The sequence below is a fragment of the Leptonotus elevatus genome, chromosome 10 (assembly GCF_054856555.1).
Source record: "Leptonotus elevatus isolate MCC_2025b chromosome 10, RoL_Lele_1.0, whole genome shotgun sequence".
NCBI classification, from domain to species: Eukaryota; Metazoa; Chordata; class Actinopteri; order Syngnathiformes; family Syngnathidae; genus Leptonotus; species Leptonotus elevatus.
Genome location: NC_141248.1, coordinates 2,237,690 through 2,259,814, shown reverse-complemented (window position 1 = coordinate 2,259,814; position 22,125 = coordinate 2,237,690). Strand labels below are relative to the sequence as shown.

Genomic DNA, 22,125 nt, shown 5'->3' with positions numbered 1-22,125 from the left:
CAACAGTTATACACCATAATATATAAATTGTATTTCATTTCTAGTTCCAAACTCCTAGCATTGATGAATTTCATATTCTATTCTAAAAGAGTTAAATCATTTTTGGTTATAGGCCATATTAAAAAAGAAAAGGAGCTGACTGGGAATCCGCTGGGATCCACTTTGATTATATTAATGGAATCATAATAAGAATCAATCACTGCTACTCAAAAGTTCCACTCAGATGTTTATATTAAATGTTACTTTGATGCTGTTTGTGGTACATCATGTATAATTATATTACCATCCACCACTTAAACAGTCGTCTTTTTTTCTTTTTTTTTTGGTTCACTCTATTCACATTTCTGTGCTAATTTGGTTTAAAGTAACAATAGTTGTCTGTTATGTGACCTATGATTGCCTGGTGACCTTGAAAAGGATAAACAGAACATGATAGGATGGTAATATTAGTTAATTTCAAAACGATATTCATCAAGCAATAAAATTATTTATTCGACTGGATGTACACTTATATGTTGATATTTAATAGAGAAGTTTGCAGGCAAATTTACAGGGTAATCCAAAACGACCTTCAACGTCAGATTTAAAAGTAGAAGGAACTTGCTTCAAGCTGTTGTTGCCATGTTGTTTGGTTGGGGGGTCTTCCTGTATTTTTTTTAACCTAACCCCAGCGTAAAACGAGGGAACACTGTATACCTCTAGTTATTTTTTTTACATGTCCTCCACATTTCACTGTGTTGTTTGGAGTTAATGTATAGATGCAGAGAACTCAGCTTGGTTTCTATGCAGTCCATGGCAGGCGGGCATTGGGGCCTTCTGCGGCTTAGAGTAAGCATAAAGTAGCACCGGCAGAAGCCCAGCTTCTTCCCGGCACTCTTTGTATATAGATATACTAAATCAAGCTAAATGTTGCTCTTTACTTGTATTTGTTCCTGCCAGTATAGTTATGAGTGCATGCCTCAAATAATACATTTAAATACATAGTTAATACATTTAATGAAACTCTGACGCCCTGTATTGACGATTCGCCACAACTAAATAAATGTTATGAGGCTAAGTTAGCTTTCTGCTCTGCAACAATGAACTAGATAGCAGATGGATGGATGTTCATTGAGATTTAATCACAATGAATAGTTCCTTATTTTTTGCAACTTAAAACATTGATGGAAGCAATTAAAACTGTTAGCATGATAAATAAAAATACATAGTACATACATAAATGCTAATAATAGTACTTTCATTTAAGTGTAATTAAGTTAGGTATTTGTTCTATCTGCCGAATTGGTATGTTTTGGCTGGAATATTGAATAAGACTCAATAATTTTAATTATTTCTTGTTCTCAACGAAGCCTACTCTGTGGGCTTTTTTTTAAGCGTCGGTGAGAGAAAATCATCACTTCTAAGTGTTTTCATAAAAGAAAAAAGATATCTCGTGAGCCAAGTGTTGAGTGAGCTAAGGACTCCATTCGACTATAAACGTTCCCCCCTACCCCTTTTTTCCCCCTTTCTTTGCCAGGAGACATTGTCCAAATTATGCCATATTTATAAAAAGAAGGGGGCGGGGGGTTGTGTCATTTAAATTGTGTTGTAAATTCAGCTTTGTGTAAATCCACATATTCCCCACTTCATTCATACACATGGCTGTTTTGCTTTTAACCGTGAATAGCCTGCCTAGCTTCCACACGTTCTTTTCACGAAGCTTTCATATTGTTTTGTCACTGAAAGTAGGGTTGTTTAGGCATTACCTGCCTACAAAACCTTTCGTTTATTAGTTTAATTGATTTAGGAAGGATTTCACAACATGGCTTAGAGTTGCTGTTGATGCCTGACTTTGCCAAGCTAACATGGTATGCTAACATCTAAGTGCTTTATTTTTATTTTATTTTTTCAAAAAGAGCTCAGTATTGTTCATTCGGTAATGTCATCATCATTGCTCTTTTTTTCTTTTTTTTTTCTTTTTTCTTTTTTGTATGTGGGTGAGTATGTGTATGTGCGTGCGTGCGTGCGTGCGTGCGAGTGTGTGTGTATTCGTTAGTTCACCAAAAACCTATTAGAGAAAATCCCATACCGTTCACCTAAACCGAACACCGCCGTCAGGAGACCCGAGGGGACCAAAGAAAACAAAGGAAAGTGAAATCCAGCACCGGCCAGACACCACCCACCGGGCCACCAACCAGAATTCCTCACCAACTCCAGAAACATATAAATTCCAACAAATCCAAAAAAATCAGGGAGACCTCAAGAGACCAAAGGAGAGACTGAGGAAAGGAAGGAAGGACAAACGAAGCAGAGTGAGATCCACAGACACCAGCCTCCACCGATTCAATGACCTGAGGAGGAAGCAGATTGTGTCTGAGTTTTGATAGATGCTGGTGTGGTGGATCTGGCATGCATGAAAATCTCCACCAAAGAGGGGAGCCGTCGACCCCTGCCAGGACAGAGCAAGCGCAACACCTCAGGGCCCCCCAGGCCGCGGCAGCGCCAAAGGACGACCCCCGGGCCCCGCCAGGGCCACCGGCCGGAGAGCAAACCCAGGAGCAGGAGCGCCCCCCACCCCAACACGGCCCGCGCACCCAACCCAACGCAGCAGGACGGGGCACTGCAGGCCCGCCAGGCACAGCACCGGTCCACAGCCCCCGCTACCCCCACGACCCCCCATCCACCCCCGCCATCCACCCCAACCCAGCCCCAGTCGCCCCCAGGCCCGCAAACCCCCAGACCCCCCCCCCCCCCCCAACAAAGCCGCCCCCCCCGACCAACCGGCAGCCACCGGGGACCCCCCGCACCCAGGCACCGGCGCCGAAGAGGGGCCGGACAGCGGAGTGGAGAGGGCAGCCGCGCCCACCCCAACCCCCGCCGCGTGGAGGGACGGAACACCGGGGGCAGCATGGGAGATGGGGGCACCGGAGGACGGCCGGCACCCCCGAACCCCAGGCCCAGCGGGGAAAGGCCACGGTCGTCACCCCGACTGGCGAACTCTACCCCTAAACCTTGAATGTGTCCCCACCCAGTATATATACAAGTATGTGTGTGTGGTGCATTAAAATTAGGAGCAGGTGAACCGGAGCAGAGGGAAATTATATCCCCACGCTCCGATCCACCCGCCTCCCAGGCATATCAGTGAGTGTATGTGGTGCATTAAAAAAAAAAAATAGGTGGGGGGCGGCGGGGACATGGACAGGATACCGCAGCACTGCTCTATACCGCTAACATCTAAGTGCTAGCGCGGTGTACACCACGTTGCAACCGCTCATCGACCTAAACGTGCACTTGTCTGTAACCGTTTTTAAGCAATCTTGGTTAAACAGCAAGATTTACATCAGGCCACTATTTCCTCTACAAAATAACACTAGCAAGAGAGGACCTTAGAAACAAAACAACACAACAAAGTGCTTCAATAGGGAATTAATAAATTAATAAATACATAACTACAAAGTGTTTTGAGGCTATTGTGTATTACCTTGGTCTGTTAGCGAGTCTGTTGGCGATGAATCCTCGCACACTCCCATCAACTCCTGGCACATTGCTTCCAGCATAGCCATTGCAGAATATTTTGTCCCGCCAGTGGTACACCCCGAGAATGGCGTCCAGTCTTTTATACCACTTATTCAATTTCCGGTCATTTCCACTGCGACTGTTGTGGTCCTTAAGTTTTTTGTAGTCTTGCTTGAGCTTCTTCAGTTTTTCCCTGACTTGTTTTTGTGTGTAACTTATATTTAGCTTGGCTAGCTTTGCTGTTATTAATTGGTATGCCTTATAATTTTTTGTGGCAGTTTTAAAGTGGCGTTGGGTCTCTTCGTCCCCGTAAATGCTCAGGAGAGCCTGCACTTCCTCATCCGTTCACCTCTCGGTTTTTTAATCCTTCCATTCTTGCAATGTTTTAACAAAGACGTGGAATGAAAACAGTACACACAATAGTCGAGTATTGTACAGAAATGGCAAAAAAAGCACCTATCCAAAACAACACGCCTCCTTGTTCAACCAACCAATCATTAATCAGGTTTACATCAAATTGTTTCAAATTTATTAAGCAAATTTACTGAAAATGCGCAAAATTGACATGTTATCACGGGGGTAAAGTTTGGTGGAGGACCCAAACGCAGGGAAGCAGGGCAAGGAGGCAGAGGTGATGGACAAAAAAAGGAATTTAATTATTCAAAACAAAAGCAAACTCCAAATGGCAGTAAAACAAAACATGGGGAGGACAACAAGGCAAAAAACTGGCAGCATGACAGGAGGAAAACGACAATGAACCGACACAGACAGAGGGGAGACAGGAGACTAAATATGCACACACGCTAATGACATAATAAGACACACTTGGGGCAAGACACAAGTGGCTGAGGGCACTGATTGGTTGACACGAGGAAGGGCAGGATTACACTTAACAAGACCAAGGGAGGGAGACACAAGGAAAAACAGAACCCAAACATGACACGTGTCTTATGCCCGTTTCCATCTGTTCTTCGTTAGCAAATATTGAGAGGGGACTACGCCGCTTGTAGGTGGCGTTATACACCATATAGATATCTACCAGTAATTTAAAAGAAGAAGAAGACCAGGAAGCCACTGCGCTGTGTGATGATGTCTTATGAGTTTTCTTTTGTAATTCTTAATAAACCGTAGTCTTTTTTTGTTGTTGCTGTTTTCCATCTAAAATAGCATTAATATTCGTTTCTTTAATTATTTCTCAAAACATTTGTTTCGTCGTCCCTCCAAACATACCTTACTTTATCGTCCGACATTGCTTTGGGACTACAAACGTACGTGTGACGTAATATCCGGTCAAAACGTGCAACGTCTTGCCAGCGGTTATTTGCAAAACCTGTTTCCATAGCCAAAATTTGCTTCAAAATCCACCCACTCTAAGTGTAAAAACTTTGTTTTGCGAATTTTGGTCTCTTTTTCACATTTCTAGCCTTTAGAAGTTTATTTTAAGGTAAGCCAATGCAAATTATATCATTACATAGAAAATTCACTTGAAAAAGCAGATGCTGCCACATGATGTCTTATTTATAACATTTTCAAACATTGTTTCAGCCCGCCTCGCAAATTCATCATCGTGTAGCAATGACAAACAATGCTTGCCAATTAGAAAGATTGTTAGAAGCCTAACAATTGTATACATCCGCATTATGTTTGGTGTTAGGGGATTTAAAGCACACACTGCAGATGATGTTTAAAATATGCTATGTGAGTATCCAGAACCACAGCCAGATGTGCCACAGGTGCTGTTATACAGTAATAAAGCTTAAAAAATAATGAAAGAAAGAAAGAAAGAAAGAAACCTCCTAAAACATTTTTAAGGTAGTTTAGAAGTGTATATTTTCTTCATGATAAATTCAATGCATTTTATGTTCATTATTGATTGTTTATTCAAATCAACCTAATTTGATATTATTATTATTATTATTAGTAGTAGTAGTATTTATTCAGACAACTATTTGCCGTCAGCAATGCCAACACAGATATCAAATTAGCAATGCAATAAAAGTACAATGGAAGTTACAAACTTAATGGGTTCTGTGAGCCTGTTTATAACCTGAAACATTCATAAATCAAGTTAATGTTTCCCGCTGAAATTAATGGAAATGCAATGAATCTGTTTCAGCCCCAAAACTAAGTTACGCTTACCTTTTTTGTTTGTTTTTAGCCCATGTGTTTGGTCAACAATAAATATGTCATACGGAACAACCCTGGAGGCAGAAAGATGTAATTTTTGGGAAAATATTCATGTGGGCTCAACCTAAGTATTTAGTAAATTAAAGCGGTGTCTTGAGGGCATTAACCACACCATCCATGCGGAGAAACAAATCACAGTTAATCATACAGGCTGCCAGGTTTGTGACAGCAAGGGAATAGTCACCGGAAACAGTTGGATAGGAGCGGTGTGGTGAAAGAAAGTCAATTACATTCTTAAAAGTGGAAGATTAAGGAGTCTCTGTGGTGTGCACACAGCATGCATGGTGGAATTTACGGTTACTCTCCTGTGATTTGTGGCAAAGCAGTAGCACTGTTTTGCTTGTCTAACATTCAGTGAATTAATGACGGGTCTCCACGGAAACAATCTGTCATATCAGTGTATCAAATGATTCCCCAAAAATGTCTGATTCCCTCTATACAAAACACAACACCTAAACAGTTGGCGTCTCTTGTTTGTTTGCTTTCAGCATGTCCATGTCCACGTGCTTCCCAGAAAGGCTGGTGACTTTGAACGCAATGATAGTGTCTACGATGAGGTATGACCGTTTCTGTTTTGTGCTTTTAGATTTGTATGTTTGAATTTAGTATTTTATGAAAACTACATCTCACTTGCATTAGTGTTAATTTCGTAAACGAAAACCAAACAAAAATAATTTCGTCAACACACATTTTTCACCTGACTAAAACTAGAATAGATGAGACTAAAACCCTCATTAATGAACAATAACTGGGACTAAAACAGTATGCATTTTTGTTGACTAATGAAGACGAGATAAAAATGTACTTCACTTGATCAAAACTGGCCTAAAATCTATGGACATTTTAATTCATGAACAAAGACGAGACAACAGTTATTTGATTTAGTAAAATCTTGTATCTGCTGCGAATCTGTCATGTGACACCCACACACCCTTTCTAATCTGCAGCTAGCGTGTGCAACATGCACAAGCACGTGGGACAGACAGGAGGTGGATTCATGGTGAAAAGTAAAAATAAATAAATAAGTAAATTATAGTTATAACGTAACATTAATCCAACGGCTATAATGTTCCAACAATAATGTTAATCCGACAGCTAACTAACTAATGCTGGCTAGTTTACTAGCTCGTAACATGGAGCCATAGTAGCCATCTACTGTAATTGTGTGTCAAGTTAAAAAAGATGAGAGAAAAATCTATGTGAAATGTTTTTAAATTTGAAATGTTCAGCAAAATCTGTTGACAAAAAATATACAGGGGTAAAATTATTGTCCTGACTAAAACTAGACTAAAACGTTGACAGAGTTTGTTGACTAAAACTAGACAAAGTTGTTTTTTTGGACTAAAATAAAGAATAAAATGCTAGCTTTATAGTCGACTAAATATGGACTAAATAAAAACGGGATGAGGTTGGCTAACTGTGATAAAAACTAAAAAGTGTGACTGAAACTGGACTAAAACTGAGACTGAATTTAATAATAATAAAAAATAATGCATTAGATTTATATGGCGCTTTTTTGGACATTTGCATTATTCGTGCACTCACTCATTCACACTCTGGTGGCGGTAAACTACTTAATTAGCCACAGCTGCCCTTGGGCAGGCTGACAGAAGCGTGGCTGCCACACATGACTCAGGGGAGAGCGGGGATCAAACAGCCAACCTTTTGGTTACTGAACGACCGTCTCTACACCCTGAGCCACAGCCGCCACAATTTAAAAGTGGTGGATAAAATGAACACTAGACTTGCACTTGACATTTGCCTCTACTGTTTGTTATAAGAATAGGAAGAAGTCCCCCCCAAAAAAGAGAAACAAATCTTGTCAAGTCCTACCCCTTGTTTTGACTGATAATTAATACAGTAATAGGTTATTTATTTAGTGAATCCCAAATGAAAGAAAAAAATATATGCTCCTCTATACCCGTGTGCAGATAATGGTATTGTCAAGCTCAACATTTGCACTTACACATTTTCATATATATGCTTAAAAGAGCATATGTACAGTACATACAGTTCATACAGTATCTCAAGTGAGATACTGCATGATACTGTTTTAATACTGTTTTTGGTCATTTAACCCGTCTGTGTTATTTGTCCATTTTCTGGCATTTTTATGTTTTTCTGTGTTTCATCAAAGAAAAAGTATTTGAAAAAAATACACTAGGGACCTGACATTTCACCAGGATTGTTAAAAAATGTAGAAGTTCAAATTGGCGCCATGCTGCAATTTATAATTATTGCAAACAGGAGGGAGAGATTCACTCTAAATTCTTGTAATAATGCCCGATTTTGGCTCATTGACTCCCGTTATAAATCACAGTTTTCGATATGCTGTAAACCTGATGTGTTATAATGCATTTTCCGTGATTACTGTTGCAATCGCTTCTTTGACGAGTCATAAACATGAAAATAGAGGAATTTGTGTGTTGAGAGTGTTAACCCCCAAAATCCACTAGGTGGTGCCATAGGCTAATAAATTAATTTGCTTGTGCAAAGCCTGCTGCAGATTGGTCAAAATGAATGTGATAAAAACGGTTGGCATTACAAAAAAGTTTGGTGTTGATGTGTCTGAGCTGACTTTCAGTCTATTTGGGCATGCATATTAGCAGGTGTGCACAAGAAAATACAAAGGTACTGCCCACAAATGCAAAAAGAAATTCACTTGTTTATTGTTATTGTTTGAATTTCAACTCTTACTGGTTGGGTGTTGGAACTTCTTTACTCTTATTGGTTCCGGGCATTTTTGAGGTCGTTGTTCTCGTGATGAACACTACTTTGCATTTCTTTCACCGCAACTGGTAGCAATGGCTAGAAAGATGGTATTGGAGGACGCGATTCGGCTCGTTTTAGAAAGTACTAATTCCGAAGAAGAATTGTATTCGGACGCTAGTTCGGGGAGCTCAGAAGAGGTTGAAGAGTCTACTCTTGGACTTTGAATGCCAGAGAAGGAAGAGGATGATGACGATGAATATGGAGATGAGCATGACGAGGTGTGGGAAGTGGACGCAGATGATCGCGCAGGTGAGAGTGAAGGGGGGGGGGGGGGGGGGGGGCGTAGATGAACACGACGAGGAGGCAGAGGATGATGAAAATGACGGCCATCAGGGCAAAGAAATTAGTGAGTGTCTCTCAAAAAATTAAAAACTATTATGGTCTCCTACTCATGAAGTGGCCACACATTATTTCCTCCATCCCATTCCTAACCCCGGGGCAACCCTCTACGCAGTAGCTTGAATCAGCAGCCCTGAAACTGCGTTAGATTTGTTTTCCAACTAGGGCATCATACAGCGAACCATAAGAAAAGCTTCAAGCGGCAAAATGTGGAACTTACATTTGCAAAAAACACATCAAGACCCATTGCATAAAATGTGAAATGGAAAAAAAAATAGTTCTGGTGTTTAGTTAGTAGTAGCTCTTCGTTTCAGTAACTGGTGTTTCATTTTCATGAATTCTGCATATTTGTTCTAAAGTGTTACTCTTAAATTCTGTCATCAAAATCAGTTATTGTGACTTTGACCTTCTTATTCTAAAGAAAAAAATATCTTGTTACGACTAATTGACATATTCAAGGATCTAATTATGTCATATGAAATATTTTACTTAGATTTGTATCTATCCATAATATATATATACAGCATAGTTGGTTTTGCTGTTAGCATAATACTGCTATTATTGTCCATTGGGGCATAAAAAAAAAAAAAAAACTATATATGTATAGATAGGTCTGATGCCACGGAACATTTTGAGCGGTTGAAAGTGAAAAAAAGTTTTCATAATTATTACACGTCAAAGGAAAAGCCTGATTTGGGACAAAATTACAATAATTTTATGCAGAAAAATGCCATTGTGTAAAAACTGGGCATGCATAAAAAAAATCTATTGTCATGACTTATGGACTTGTTTGAGCCTCTAACTATGTCAAATGAAATATTAAAATGAGTCTTTTATTTTATATATATATATATACAGCATAGTTAGTCTTGCTGTTAGCATAATACTGCTATTATTGTCCATAGGGGGCATTAAAAAATAAAAATAAAAATAAAAATAAAAACTATATATGTATAGATAGGTCTGATGCCGCTGAACATTTTAAGCGGTTGAAAGTGAAAAAAATATTCATAAATGACTAAGTTATCTCACTTCAAAGGAAATGCCTGATTTGGGCAAAATTACAAGAGTTTTGTGCTATTCAGAAAAATGCCATTGTGTAAAAACTGGGCATGCATAAAAAAAATATATTGTTATGACTTATGGACTTGTTTGAGCCTCTAACTATGTCGTATGAAATATTCAAATTAGTCTTTTATTTTATATATATATATACAGCATAGTTAGTCTTGCTATTAGCATAATACTGCTATTATTGTCCATAGGGGGCATTAAAAAAAAAAAAAGGTCTGATGCCACTGAACATTTTGAGCGGTTGAAAGTGAAAAAAATATTCATAAATGACTAAGTTATCTCAGCTGACTGGTTAGCACGTCCGCCTCCCAGTGCAAAGGTTGTGAGATCAAGTCCGGGCCTTCCTGGGTGGAGTTTGCATGTTCTCCCCGTGCTTGCGTGGGTTTTCTCCGGGTACTCCGGTTTCCTCCCACATTCCAAAAACATGCATGGCAGGTGAATTGGACACTCCAAATTGTCCATAGGTGTGATTGTGAGTATGGTTGTTCGTCTCTGTGTGCCCTGCGATTGGCTGGCAACCAGTTCAGGGTGTACCCCGCCTACTGCCCGAAGCCAGCTGGGATAGGCTCCAGCAACCCCCGCGACCCTTGTGAGGACAAGCGGTACAGAAAATGGATGGATGAATGGACTAAGTTATCTCACTTCAAAGGAAATGCCAGATTTGGGCAAAATTATAAGAGTTTTGTACTATTCAGAAAACAGCCATTGTGTAAAAACTGGGCATGCATACAAAATTATATTGTTATGACTTATGGACTTGTTTGAGCCTCTAACTATGTCATATGAAATATTCAAATTTGACTTTTATTTTATATATATATATACAGCATAGTTAGTCTTGCTATTAGCATAATAATGCTATTATTGTCAATAGGGGGCATAAAAATTTTTAAAACTATATATGTATAGATACGTCTGATGCTACTGAACATTTTGAGAGGTTGAAAGTGAAAAAAATATTCATAAAGGACTAAGTTATCTCACTTCAAAGGAAATGCCAGATTTGGGCAAAATTACAAGAGTTTTGTGCTATTCAGAAAACCTCCATCTTGTGAAAACTGGGTATGCATAAAAAATGTTATTGTTATGACTTATGGACTTATTCAAGCCTCTAAATATGTCATATGAAATATTCAAATTATACCTTTATTTTACATATATATATATATACAGCATAGTTAATTTTGCTGTTAGCATAATACTGCTATTATTGTCCGTAGAGGGCATTATAAAAAACGATATATGTATAGATAGGTCTCATGCCAGTGAACATTTTGAGTGGTTGAAAGTGAAACAAATATTCATAAATGACTAAGTTATCACACTTCAAAGGAAATGCCTGATTTTGGCAAAAAGTACAAGAATTTAATTTAAAAAAAATAACGGCTACGGGTTAAGGTGTGTGTTTTACTTTGTGGACTCCGTGGACCAAAATTAAACCTCATTTATATCCATACAAAATTATTTGAAACATTGATTGAATTATTGGATCTATGAAAGTATGCATGAAAAATGTTTAATATAACTTCAAAAAAACAAACAAATACCGTATTTTCACGACTATACGGCTCACTTAAAAGTCTTAAATTTTCTCAAAAATTAATGGTGCGCCTAATAGTGAGGTGCGCCTTTTCTTGCTTAAAAGACTCAACTGATTATGTCCCGATCTCCGGGACATAACGTCTCCCTGCACTGTGGGCTGACGCCCCAACAGGCTCTTATTTTTTAGTTTATACATCAATGACCTCCCCTCAGTGTGTGATGTAAACGTCATTATGTATGCTGCTGATACCCATGGAAGAAATGCTCTTGAGGTGGTGAGGAGCTTAACAATAGAGATGGAAAAGGTTGTTGCCTGGCTTAAGAGTTCTTGTCTTACTTCAAATGTCGATAAGACTGCTGCGGTGTATTTTACAAATAAGCAACATTTTTTAAATTGCCCAGATATTTTGGATTAATGGAGATCTGTCCGTTGAGAACAATCCTCACGAGCATGAAGTGGCGTAGAAGACCAATTTATCTTACGTGGTATGGAAAAGTTCGCCTTAGAAAGAGGAACCTTACTCCCTGGGTGGGTGACCAAACCCATCAAACAAATAGTCCGTACTGCAGACATATTGTAGGGCCATAGGGTCACGTGAGAAGAGGACCGTGGCAAATCAGAGCAAACATAGCAGTTAGTCATATTATCCCTATGTGCAGTGAAATTAACATAACGCCACCAGGAATTCAATTGGTATGTGTGTGTAACATTAACAACGGTAGTGTAATCAGGAAGTGGGTGCAGTAAGCCTCGGCGAACAAGAGCTGAGACGTGACTTGCGACGGGATGCAGCCTCAGGCACCATCGAGAAATCCTTGTCTACAACGTAGGGAAGTGGCTTGGCACGCCACGCCGTCTTTGAGTGTGCTGGACACAGAGAAATCCTCGTCTATAACGTAGGGTGGTGGCTTGGCACGCCACACCTTCTTTGAGAGCGCTGGACACCGACTGGTGGAGACTCTTTTAGCTGATGTTGGGCTAAGCTGATGTCGACACGAATTACACCAGTTTGCAGTGGCTGGCGTGGACCCAGGTGGCCCTCTCGACAACCTTGACCGCATTGTGAAAAAACTGCAACCGACCAGGTTTGGTTCATGGAACATGTTACTACGGTAACTGACCGAGAGGTTAAATTACCTCTTTTTATGAAACAGGCTAGAGCTACCACTTTTTCTCTGGTTGCAGTTACCTCCCTTTCTGAAACTGAAAACGCAGTTTCCCACATTTCAGGGTTTCTTGACCTAGAGTTCTCACTAAACCAACACAAAAAATGCAAGTAAATTAATGTAAAATATTGGGATATGTATCACCTTGAAGATCATGTATTGGGATACATGTGTATCGCGATATGTATCGTATCGTGACCCCTGTATCGTGATACATATCATATTGTGAGGTTGTTAGCAATACCCAGCCCTACTTGAACTCTATAGTAATGTCACGTTTTCAGTACTGTATGAAAATGTGGTCCCAGGCAAAAACAACTTTGAAACCTGTTGAATCATTATATAAACGTGCAATCAAAATTCATTATAAAAAATCTTGACATTATAGTCTCAATCTTGCTAAAAACAACTTTCTAAACATTGACAATTTAATCAACTATGCAAACCTGTGCTTGCTCTTTAAAGTCATTTATGGGGCTGCTCCTTCTCTGTGTGGGTTTGTTGCGCTGACTTCAGGAAAAACGGCTCAAGCCACACACTTCGCCTCCAGAGGACAGTGCGGAATCTCCAAATGTAGGACCGCACTCACCAAATCATCATTTCCAATAGTTTGCCAACAGATATTCTAAACTGTACATGATTTTTGCACGTCTGACAAAGAAATGGCAGTTATGTAAAAAAATTACAAATGTTACACATTAGAGACAAATGGTGAATGAGTGAGATGGATGAAAGTCATTGATATATTTGAAAGTTCATGTTTTGCCCTATGATAGGAAGGATGCAGGAAGGAGTGGGAAAGTGAAATGTGAGAACGAGTGGCAGTGGGTTTGCAAGTGTGCAGCGTGTAATGTAATTCAGTGGCCTTGTGGTAGAGTGTCCGCCCTGAGATTGGGAGGTTGTGTGTTCAATCCCCGGCCGGGTCATACCATTTGCCTCCCTGCTTAACACTCAGCATTAAGGGTTGGAATTGGGGGGTTAGATCACCAAATTATTCCCGAGTGCGGCCCCTGCTGCTGCTCACCGCTCCCTCAGGGGATGGGTCAAATTCGGAAAACAAATTTCGCCCCACTTAGTTGGGTGTGACAGTCAGTGGTACTTTAACTGTTTTAGATTCAATAAGTCTGATGTGACGCGTGTGAAATCTTGTTTTCATGATCATTCCTCAACTTGTTACTAATCTCATATACTATCATTTTTTTACAAACATACTGTATTCTTCCCCTTTTATTAACAACATCCTGTACAAGGACTACAGGTGGAAATTAGTATTTATGCTATAAACTGGCACCAAGCATCTTTTCTGGCTATCTGTTATCCCAATTATTCAAAAATAATGGGAACATACTCTGAACTTGTGTTGCCCGTCGCCCTTTAAATATTATCAGAGCGGAACTTATCTTATTCATATTTCTCCTTGCAACTGACACTATGCTTCAAGTGCTACCGATGCATAATGCAAATGCAATTCAGTACTCATGAAGTAATACACCTGTGGTTCCTAATAACTTTAATTAAACATCTAAGTTTGAACAAATATGATACATGCTATACAGCCCTGAGGAACAAGACTTTCCAAACCAGTGAACCACAACATTTCAATAACAAAATAATGAACATGCCTTGTAGGGTGTTTAAATTTCAGTTTGACATTTGGAATTTGTAACAAGAGTCTGTAGCAAATGAATACCAATGACTTGCAAGTTTCATATGAATATTCTAATAACCACAGCTTATGAAAATAATAATAATTTTACCATCGTGCCTGAGGGGAGATATTAAATGTGCCATTCCATAGAAGTCCCAGTAGCAAATGGGTGTTTTTAATTTGCATGTGATCATAAGGGTTATTGAGAGAACAGTGGACTATTTACCATTTATGTTTTTTTTTATTATGCCATGCCTGCTAAATAAGTGTATTTTTCTTTAGTATGAATAATTTATCTGGTTTTGAGTACTCATACCAAGCATTCACCATGTTTATTTGCTTATGAAGACTACTAAAGAGACAAAGACAGAGTGGGTATTTTTCTCTCTCCACTATTAAATAGAAATTGGGGAATTGGGATTTTTATTATAATTAAATATATCAGTGTACAGGGGCGTCACTAGGTTTCATGGAAAAGGGGGGGGGGGGGCTTAGCCCCAAGAACAGGGCTGGGCAAACTCGGTCCTCGAGGGCTAGAGTCCTGCAGGTTTGGGATGTTTCCCTTCTCCAACACAGCTGATATATGATCAGCTCATCAGCAAGCTCTGCATAAGCCTGATAATGATCCTGTTGATTGGAATCAGCTTGTGTTTGAAGAGGGAAACCTCCAAAACCTGCAGGACTTCGGCCCTCAAAGACCGAGTTTGCCCGCCCCTGCCCTAGAAGATGCACAGATAGACAGATATAAAAGGAATACAATACTGTGTAAAAGTTAAAGTCATCATTAGACTTGAAGTGTTATTTCCGTCAGTATTTCAATATGGTACACAAACACATGAAGCATTTTTATAAAATTAACCAAAAATATATATATGTAAACATTGTCAACAGTGTACGAAAAACTGTATGCAAAAAAAAGGTAACTGTGTTGTCATAAAGTGAGTCTATCATTTTCAATTAAGATACATTCAATTAATTATTAACTTATCAACAGGGAGGCAAATTACATGAATTTGGCTCAAAGCACAGTAACTGTTTGCTCCCAAAAACTTTTGAAGTCACATGTTACATTTTGGTGCATATGTGACTCATTCATTACTCAATGACTTCTAAATTAAATATGAAAGTAAAATTAAAGTGTGAATATTTTTTATTTCAGGTTAAAAACTATGCTTTTCACCATGCCTATGATTGAGATCTTTCGAAGTTTTAACCCCAAATTATTTTTCTTACTCTGTAAGTTGTATTCACTAATTTTAGTCATCTCTAAAATGTAAACGTTTGTTTCCGTACTTTGTAGGTGCCTTTAGTTCTTTTGAAAAAAATTTTTGCTTTAAAATATTGTACTTTTAATTATGTAAAGCAGAATTTCCTTGTGTATGACGTGCTATAGCTGCCTGCCTTAAATTTGTTTTAAATATCTCCATATCTCATATCTTTCTGTTCATTACTCTCAAGTTAAATGTAATGATGCACCTTGAGTTGAGTTTTATATGATTTTTAGACTCTTACCGTCTACACTCACGTCTCCAGCAGGTATCGCTCTACACTTGCTCTCTCTACTCATCGTGCTGTTTCCTACAAATCAACATGAGTGAAGTATTAGTTTTGTCAATTATATTATTATCATCATCCACTGATCACAAGCATAAGTGAATGATCTTTTAACTTCTACTTTACTGTGAATTCAAGCATAAAGTTATCTCTAAAAACCCGCTTCATCTGTTTATCAGCCAGGAACTTCACATGCATTGTAGAGTAATTATTAGACAATATAGCATGGGCCTTTCTGCTGTTAGCTGGGCCGTTGCCACAGATAACTACCGTAGTTGTTACTACCAGCAGAGAGTGATGAAGACTTACTTTCTTCTTCAGAAACCTTCCTTATATCCATCATGACTCCCTTTATAGGCTGTGATAGACAATTGACACTAATACCGGCAGGTTAGGAGGAAGGAAACAAGCAGGAAAACATGGAATGGATTATCAGTAATAAGGAAGTTCAAGTAGAATGGATTAGAACTGGATAACAAAACATGACAAGGGCTCTCGCTATCTAAAGTACTATTGAAATTAAGTAAATCAATTGATTTCTAATCATATAAGTAATTAATTACAGTCCATCCGTCACGTTATTTTCCTCAATGCTTCTTGTAATTGGCATATTTGGAACACTTGGCTGACAGAGGCACGTTCAACTGCAAGCATGGTAACAGTCGACGACGCAGTGAAAATATGGAAACGACATGGAGGGAAAGGAAAGGCAGTGGGGTAGGAGGGCGAGTGGGAAGGGATAAGGAGACAGGGGAAGACGGGCAGAGGAAGGTGAGGAGGGAGAGAGGGCAAGGAGGAGGAAGGGGAGAGGAAAGAGTAACCCCCGGGGCACCCAGGAGGCCCACCAGACCCGAACCGCAATCGCTGGCCGAGGAGCAACGGACCGTGCCGGTATATTGGGTACTCCTGCAAGCCTCAGGCCAATAGTTTTCAGACTGGATTCGGATTCGAATTTCCCACCCTCTGTCTGCGTATGTGACGTTATGTACACTTTGTGTATGTGAAGAAGGCCGTGTGCAGTTTCATTTACACAATTAAGCTGCTGGCAAGTGCTACAACAGGGAAAGAAATAAATGACGATATTCCAAGTATTTCACATTTACCTTTGTTGAACCGAGGAGCGCTATAGCAGAATCCAAAACGTACCCTCTTCAACGTACTTAGTTATTCCCTGTTGGAACCTCTCAGTCCACAAACCTCTTTTGTGTGTGTACACAAACTACCGGCTCGGGGTACATATGGAACTTCCGGAATTGGTTCCTGTGGTCTGAAAGCCACTCTTGAGAAAGATAATGAACCCCCAGTTCCTCTTGTTGCCTCGTGATGACCTTTTCTTCCATTGCAATAGTCCATTTATTTTTCCTAGAATTGGGTTACCTTTTAAAACTGCTTTAAATGCATAAAAAGGCAGAAAAGAAGAATTATGTCCTGTTAATGAAACCTATTTACCATTATGGCATTTTGGAACAATTGTTATTTATTTCTAACACCATCACTCAATGTGTAAACCAGTCTATATAATGACTGATATCTAAAAAATAATGTCACAGACATCAGATATGAAGCTTTGTGCTTGCCTGTAATGTACTCCTTAATTTCAACACTTAGCAATCACAAAAGAGGAGCCGATATACTGTAGCCCTTTCCACACTACATTTAGCTGGGTTCAGCGTATTTTCTTCAAACACATTCATTGTGTTTCTGGTAATGGGCAGGCACCACGAAATGGAGCTTTGCTCGGTGGCATGGCAATAGGACTTCTACCTCAAATAGATAACATTGTATATTCGCGAGCGGTGTCGCCATGACATTAGACAAGCCCTTCCAATGGTAGAGGAGCTGGCGGAGTGATTTGGTGCTATTTTGGGTGACTTGCTTAGATGTAACGGCATGGGGACAATGGAGGAAACCTTAATACATGCAATCTCAGTGTCTCTAACTTTGGGGCACACAAGATGAAATATAGTGACACTGTTCCCTGCTCAACCTGAAAATTACCTCAAAGTGTGGAACAGAAACACATGAATGAGATTAAACTATCCAAGTTCCAGCTGAGCCATTACGAAAAGCTTTTGCCAGCTTTTGCAACAATGAATGATGCATTTGTTGAGGTGCAGTCTACTTCTTGTCTAAACCACACCTGCCATATTGTCATGACCATGAGGTATTAAAAGGCCCAGTCTCAGTTATGGGTTGTATTATTATACCATACTATTGGGCGCATGCGTGCTAAAAACAAATGGTATCATGCATGCTAAAATCAAACAGTAGCATGCATTTTAAAATTTGTGTCCAGCGGTTGGAGTTCCTTTGTTAATCCTCCCGGAATGATGGCAAGCCCCAACTTTGTTTTCTTGCTTCCTCCTCTTCCAAACCATTGATTGTGCCTCGTAAAGATGTCTCTTCGCTGATGCCATTTTCAGGGTTCCTTAGCCAAACCGATGTTTTTTTTGCACTGTGCAAATACCGGCAGTATTATTTGTTCCTGCTCGGTCTCGGCTGAAGAGTGATCTCCGCGGATAGTCTGGCGTTTTATTTTCTCTCTCTTTTATTCACTTTCTCGTTTTGTCTCCGCATTTGAGTACATACACCCTCAACTGTCTATCCGCCTTCTTCCTCTTCTTCTTCCCCAGTGCGCCACCTACGCATGTGCATTCCACATGCACACGTCATACACAGCCCTCACAGTAGCTTGCGTCAGTGGCTCGAGGAAGCAGCCAACCAGGAACGAGCGTGAAACCAGCCCACCAATCAGAAACGTGCGTTGGCAAAATTTGGAAGGAAATGTTGGGTCTCCGGGATTCGGTGCACTTAAAAGGCGCACCTCATTATTATGCGCAACGTTGATTTTATTTGTATTTATTTAAGGCTGTTAAATGTGCTTTATGGTCGTGAAAATAGGGTAATTATTCTTCAGTGTGATATGAAATAAGTATTAGGGGTGAGACGGATATTCATACAACACGAGTATCCGGTACGGATAATTTATTTTTCCTGGATATGAATATAACACGGGTAGACTTCCTTAATATCCGTGCTGAAGGAAAGCCTGCCCTTCCCTCCTCTCCACGGCTCGTTTGCACACAGGCAGAGAGAGAGGATCTGTCCACGCGGCGTCGCCTTCTGGCACATGGACAGGAATTATCTCTTAATTAGTCCTTCATTTTCTACAGTGCGCTCGTATTTAGTTTTGTATGTTTGTCAAAGTTACATGGTGAACTTGTTTTGGAATGCTGTGAAGCCGCAGCGCTCTTGTCAAGGCAGAGCTTGGTTCATGTTACGTCAGGCTCTTACTGGTGGTAAAAGCACTTACATGCACAGCTGAACACACTAGGAATCAATATATATTAGATTTTTTGCCCTTGCTGCAGTCCATAAAAATATAAATATTGCAAATTCAGCTTTACACACACAGCTTAACAACCTTTATTAATGTTATGTAGTAAAATTTAAAACATTGAAAACAAAACAATGAAAACGAAATCTGCGTTGCTATGACAACTCTTGTTCATTCACATAATAGTTCATTATTTCCTACTGTATGTGCTGTATTTATCAGTCTTTTCCCCAATTTTTTATTTTTTAATTGTTCTGTAAATAGTGTCTTTAACTATTGAGATCAAAACAATGAATATAAATTTTCAGACTGTTCTGTAAATATTTATTCATACACTTAAAAAGATTTCAGTTCTGAGTCATAAAAAAAAAAACATGTTCTAAATAGTTCCCTTACTATTGTGATTAAAAAAAGAAGTCAATCTAAATTCTCTTCTAAATATTTATTCATAAACATGCATTTTCTGAGTTTATAAAAAGTTTTTTGAAAAATAGTTATTTTGTGATCAAATGCACTGATTTGAAACCAGTTTTTGTCAATAATTTTCAAATAAACAAAAACATATATAAACTTTTGATCAATCCATATTAATTTATGCAAAATTTTGTTTAGTTTTTTCAATTTCATACAAAAAAAAGTAATATATTGATGTCTCAAGTTAAGACACGCCCACTGCTGGTTTATACCACGCCCACACACAGATGGTCGAACAGATACAGATAGTGCTGTACTCGCCGATCCGTAGTAAGTATGAAGATAATTTAGAGCTCTCATCCGAATTTGGTAATCTTAAAATGTTTATCTGGATAAGATTGATTAATTGGATGTTCCTTTTAACAACTGGGATAACATGATCCTACATAGTTAAAAAAATATATAACAAAAAACGTCATGCTCGTCCTCACGGACATAATAGTGCTGTGTTAGAGTGTATGACACAAATGGTATAGAAACTAAAAAATACAAGAAGATGCAGGTTTCGAACACAGCCCCAACTCCGGTTCAGACTGTAAGAAAACTGAGTTTATTTTAGCGCATGCACTTTCACACGTGCACCATGTACGAGCTTAACACGGAGGCTGCAGTTACGCTTTAGGCCAAAGGTGGCAGTGGTGACTACAAAAAGTGAGCAATTCCACAATGCACCTTCAAACTGTTGCCACTCTCTCTGTGTTTCCAAATCTCCTCTACTGACCTTCAAGCTCTAACAGAAGCAGTGGAAGTTGACATCTGCTCCCATCCGTACTATTTCATTTAATAAATGCCTGTCCTCCTCCCTTGACACCAATCACACGACAATAATCAACTCTTCCCAAGCTACTGTTCAAGCATCCCAGAAACTTACTGCAGTCAACCCAATCATAAATATATATATTTTTTAAAGTACCTCGCCACTGACATCCCAACAAACTTCTGCCCACAAGTGGTGGTGACAATTACCTAATTGAAACAGTCTCTACTTTATTCTAATTGCATTACTGAAACAGCTCTCCCCAAAGTCAAGGGAGATTATGCAAAAGACAATATTTTATTTAGGAAAGAAAGAATTGTTAAAAATTGTTGTGTGTTAAGAAACACAAATTAGATTAACGTGATCCACAAATAACATCTGAAATAATTGAATGATTTAAAAACTGTAATACCAAGCAACCTTAACTCCCTCTCTCATGTAGTGCTGCTATATTTCTCATTTCCCTGCAGTCTAGTTCCTCATGAGAGTGTTCACATTTCCATCCCTCAATTTGTAGCATTGTGAACTTAAAAAGCATCCAGGTATGTCATTGTCCAGTGGGGACTGTCACACTTGTGCAGGAGCAGGGATGAGGACATGATACAAGCCCGCAGTTCGGCTGTTTTTAATTTCTTTAGGGAATCCGGAGGAGCCTTACTCAATCAGGGGGATATTTTAAACACGTCTTTCCCCCCAATTTTATAACATGTCTATGTGGTGCAAATGACTTCGGTCTTGTACAAAAGGGAGCTGGGAGAAAGGCTTTGGGAAATTCTTCCATCTCTGGTCCCAAATGGGAGTGTGAATAGAATAGTAAACAGTGGGACATTGAGAGGATGGCCTGGGATGGTTCTAGAGGACAATGAAAAAACTCCCTCGCTGATCAGTGCCCTCTCCTCTCCATATTTGGAAATAGCAATACTCCCGTGGTGTAATTAGGAAAATTCAATGGAAAGAGTCTTGGTGCACACTTACACATAGAGATATAGTAAATGCAAGAAAAAGGCATGCAACGAAGGGGACGTGAAGGTGAAATTGCATGAGTCCCATTTTGTCATGTTTTACAAGTGAAGTTGCATTTACTTTATAAAATGTCATTCTTTTGTTAATCCATTATTAAAGAGGTGCTCACAACTCACAATGTTAGAATGAATAATGAAGTTTACAATGTATCAATGTGTCCAATTGCTTTCCACTGATAATAAACCCAGACTTGAGCTGAATGGTATTGAGTGTGTTCAGAGAGATAGCAGGTGAACCCAGGTGGGAGGTGTGTGATTGATGCCAATGGATGCCAGTCTGTCAAGTATAATGGTGTGAGAGATGTTGTCAAATACTGCTGTTAGGTCAAGTAGAATGAGAATAGAGAGTAGGCCAGAGTCAGAAGCTATTAGAAGGTTGCTGGGGAATTTGAGAAAAGCCGTTTCAGTACTATGGAAAGGACGGAAACCAGATTGAAACTGCTCATTGATGTTTTTTTAGATGAGGTGGCTGGTCGCTTCTCTTAACTCACTGCACTAGGTTTGCACAATACACTTTTATAGACATATAGGGCACATAACACACTTTGGGGGGGTAGGGTGGAAATACCGTCTTCACCCTACAACTCCCCTCCAATTTTAATGCACCACACAACTGTGTGTGTGTGTGTGGGGGGGGGGGGTGGTGCCATCGGTTGGGGACCGCAGTGCTGCGGGGGCTGTGGACCGGTGGGGTGCCTGGCGGGCCTGCAGTGCCCCGTCCTGCTGCGTTGGGTTGGGGGCGCGGGCCGTGTTGGGG

General features: G+C 39.6%; 1 protein-coding gene across 3 annotated transcripts in view; it reads left to right on the top strand.

Annotated features, from left to right (window-relative positions):
• fhit (fragile histidine triad diadenosine triphosphatase) overlaps positions 1–22,125 on the top strand; it is a 187,398-nt gene that overhangs the window by 144,803 nt on the left and 20,470 nt on the right. For all 3 annotated transcript variants that reach the window (XM_086087400.1, XM_086087401.1, XM_086087402.1), the window contains one exon: positions 6,171–6,239. In XM_086087400.1, the coding sequence (XP_085943526.1) occupies positions 6,171–6,239 (69 nt within the window). The remainder of the gene's footprint in view (positions 1–6,170; positions 6,240–22,125) is intronic.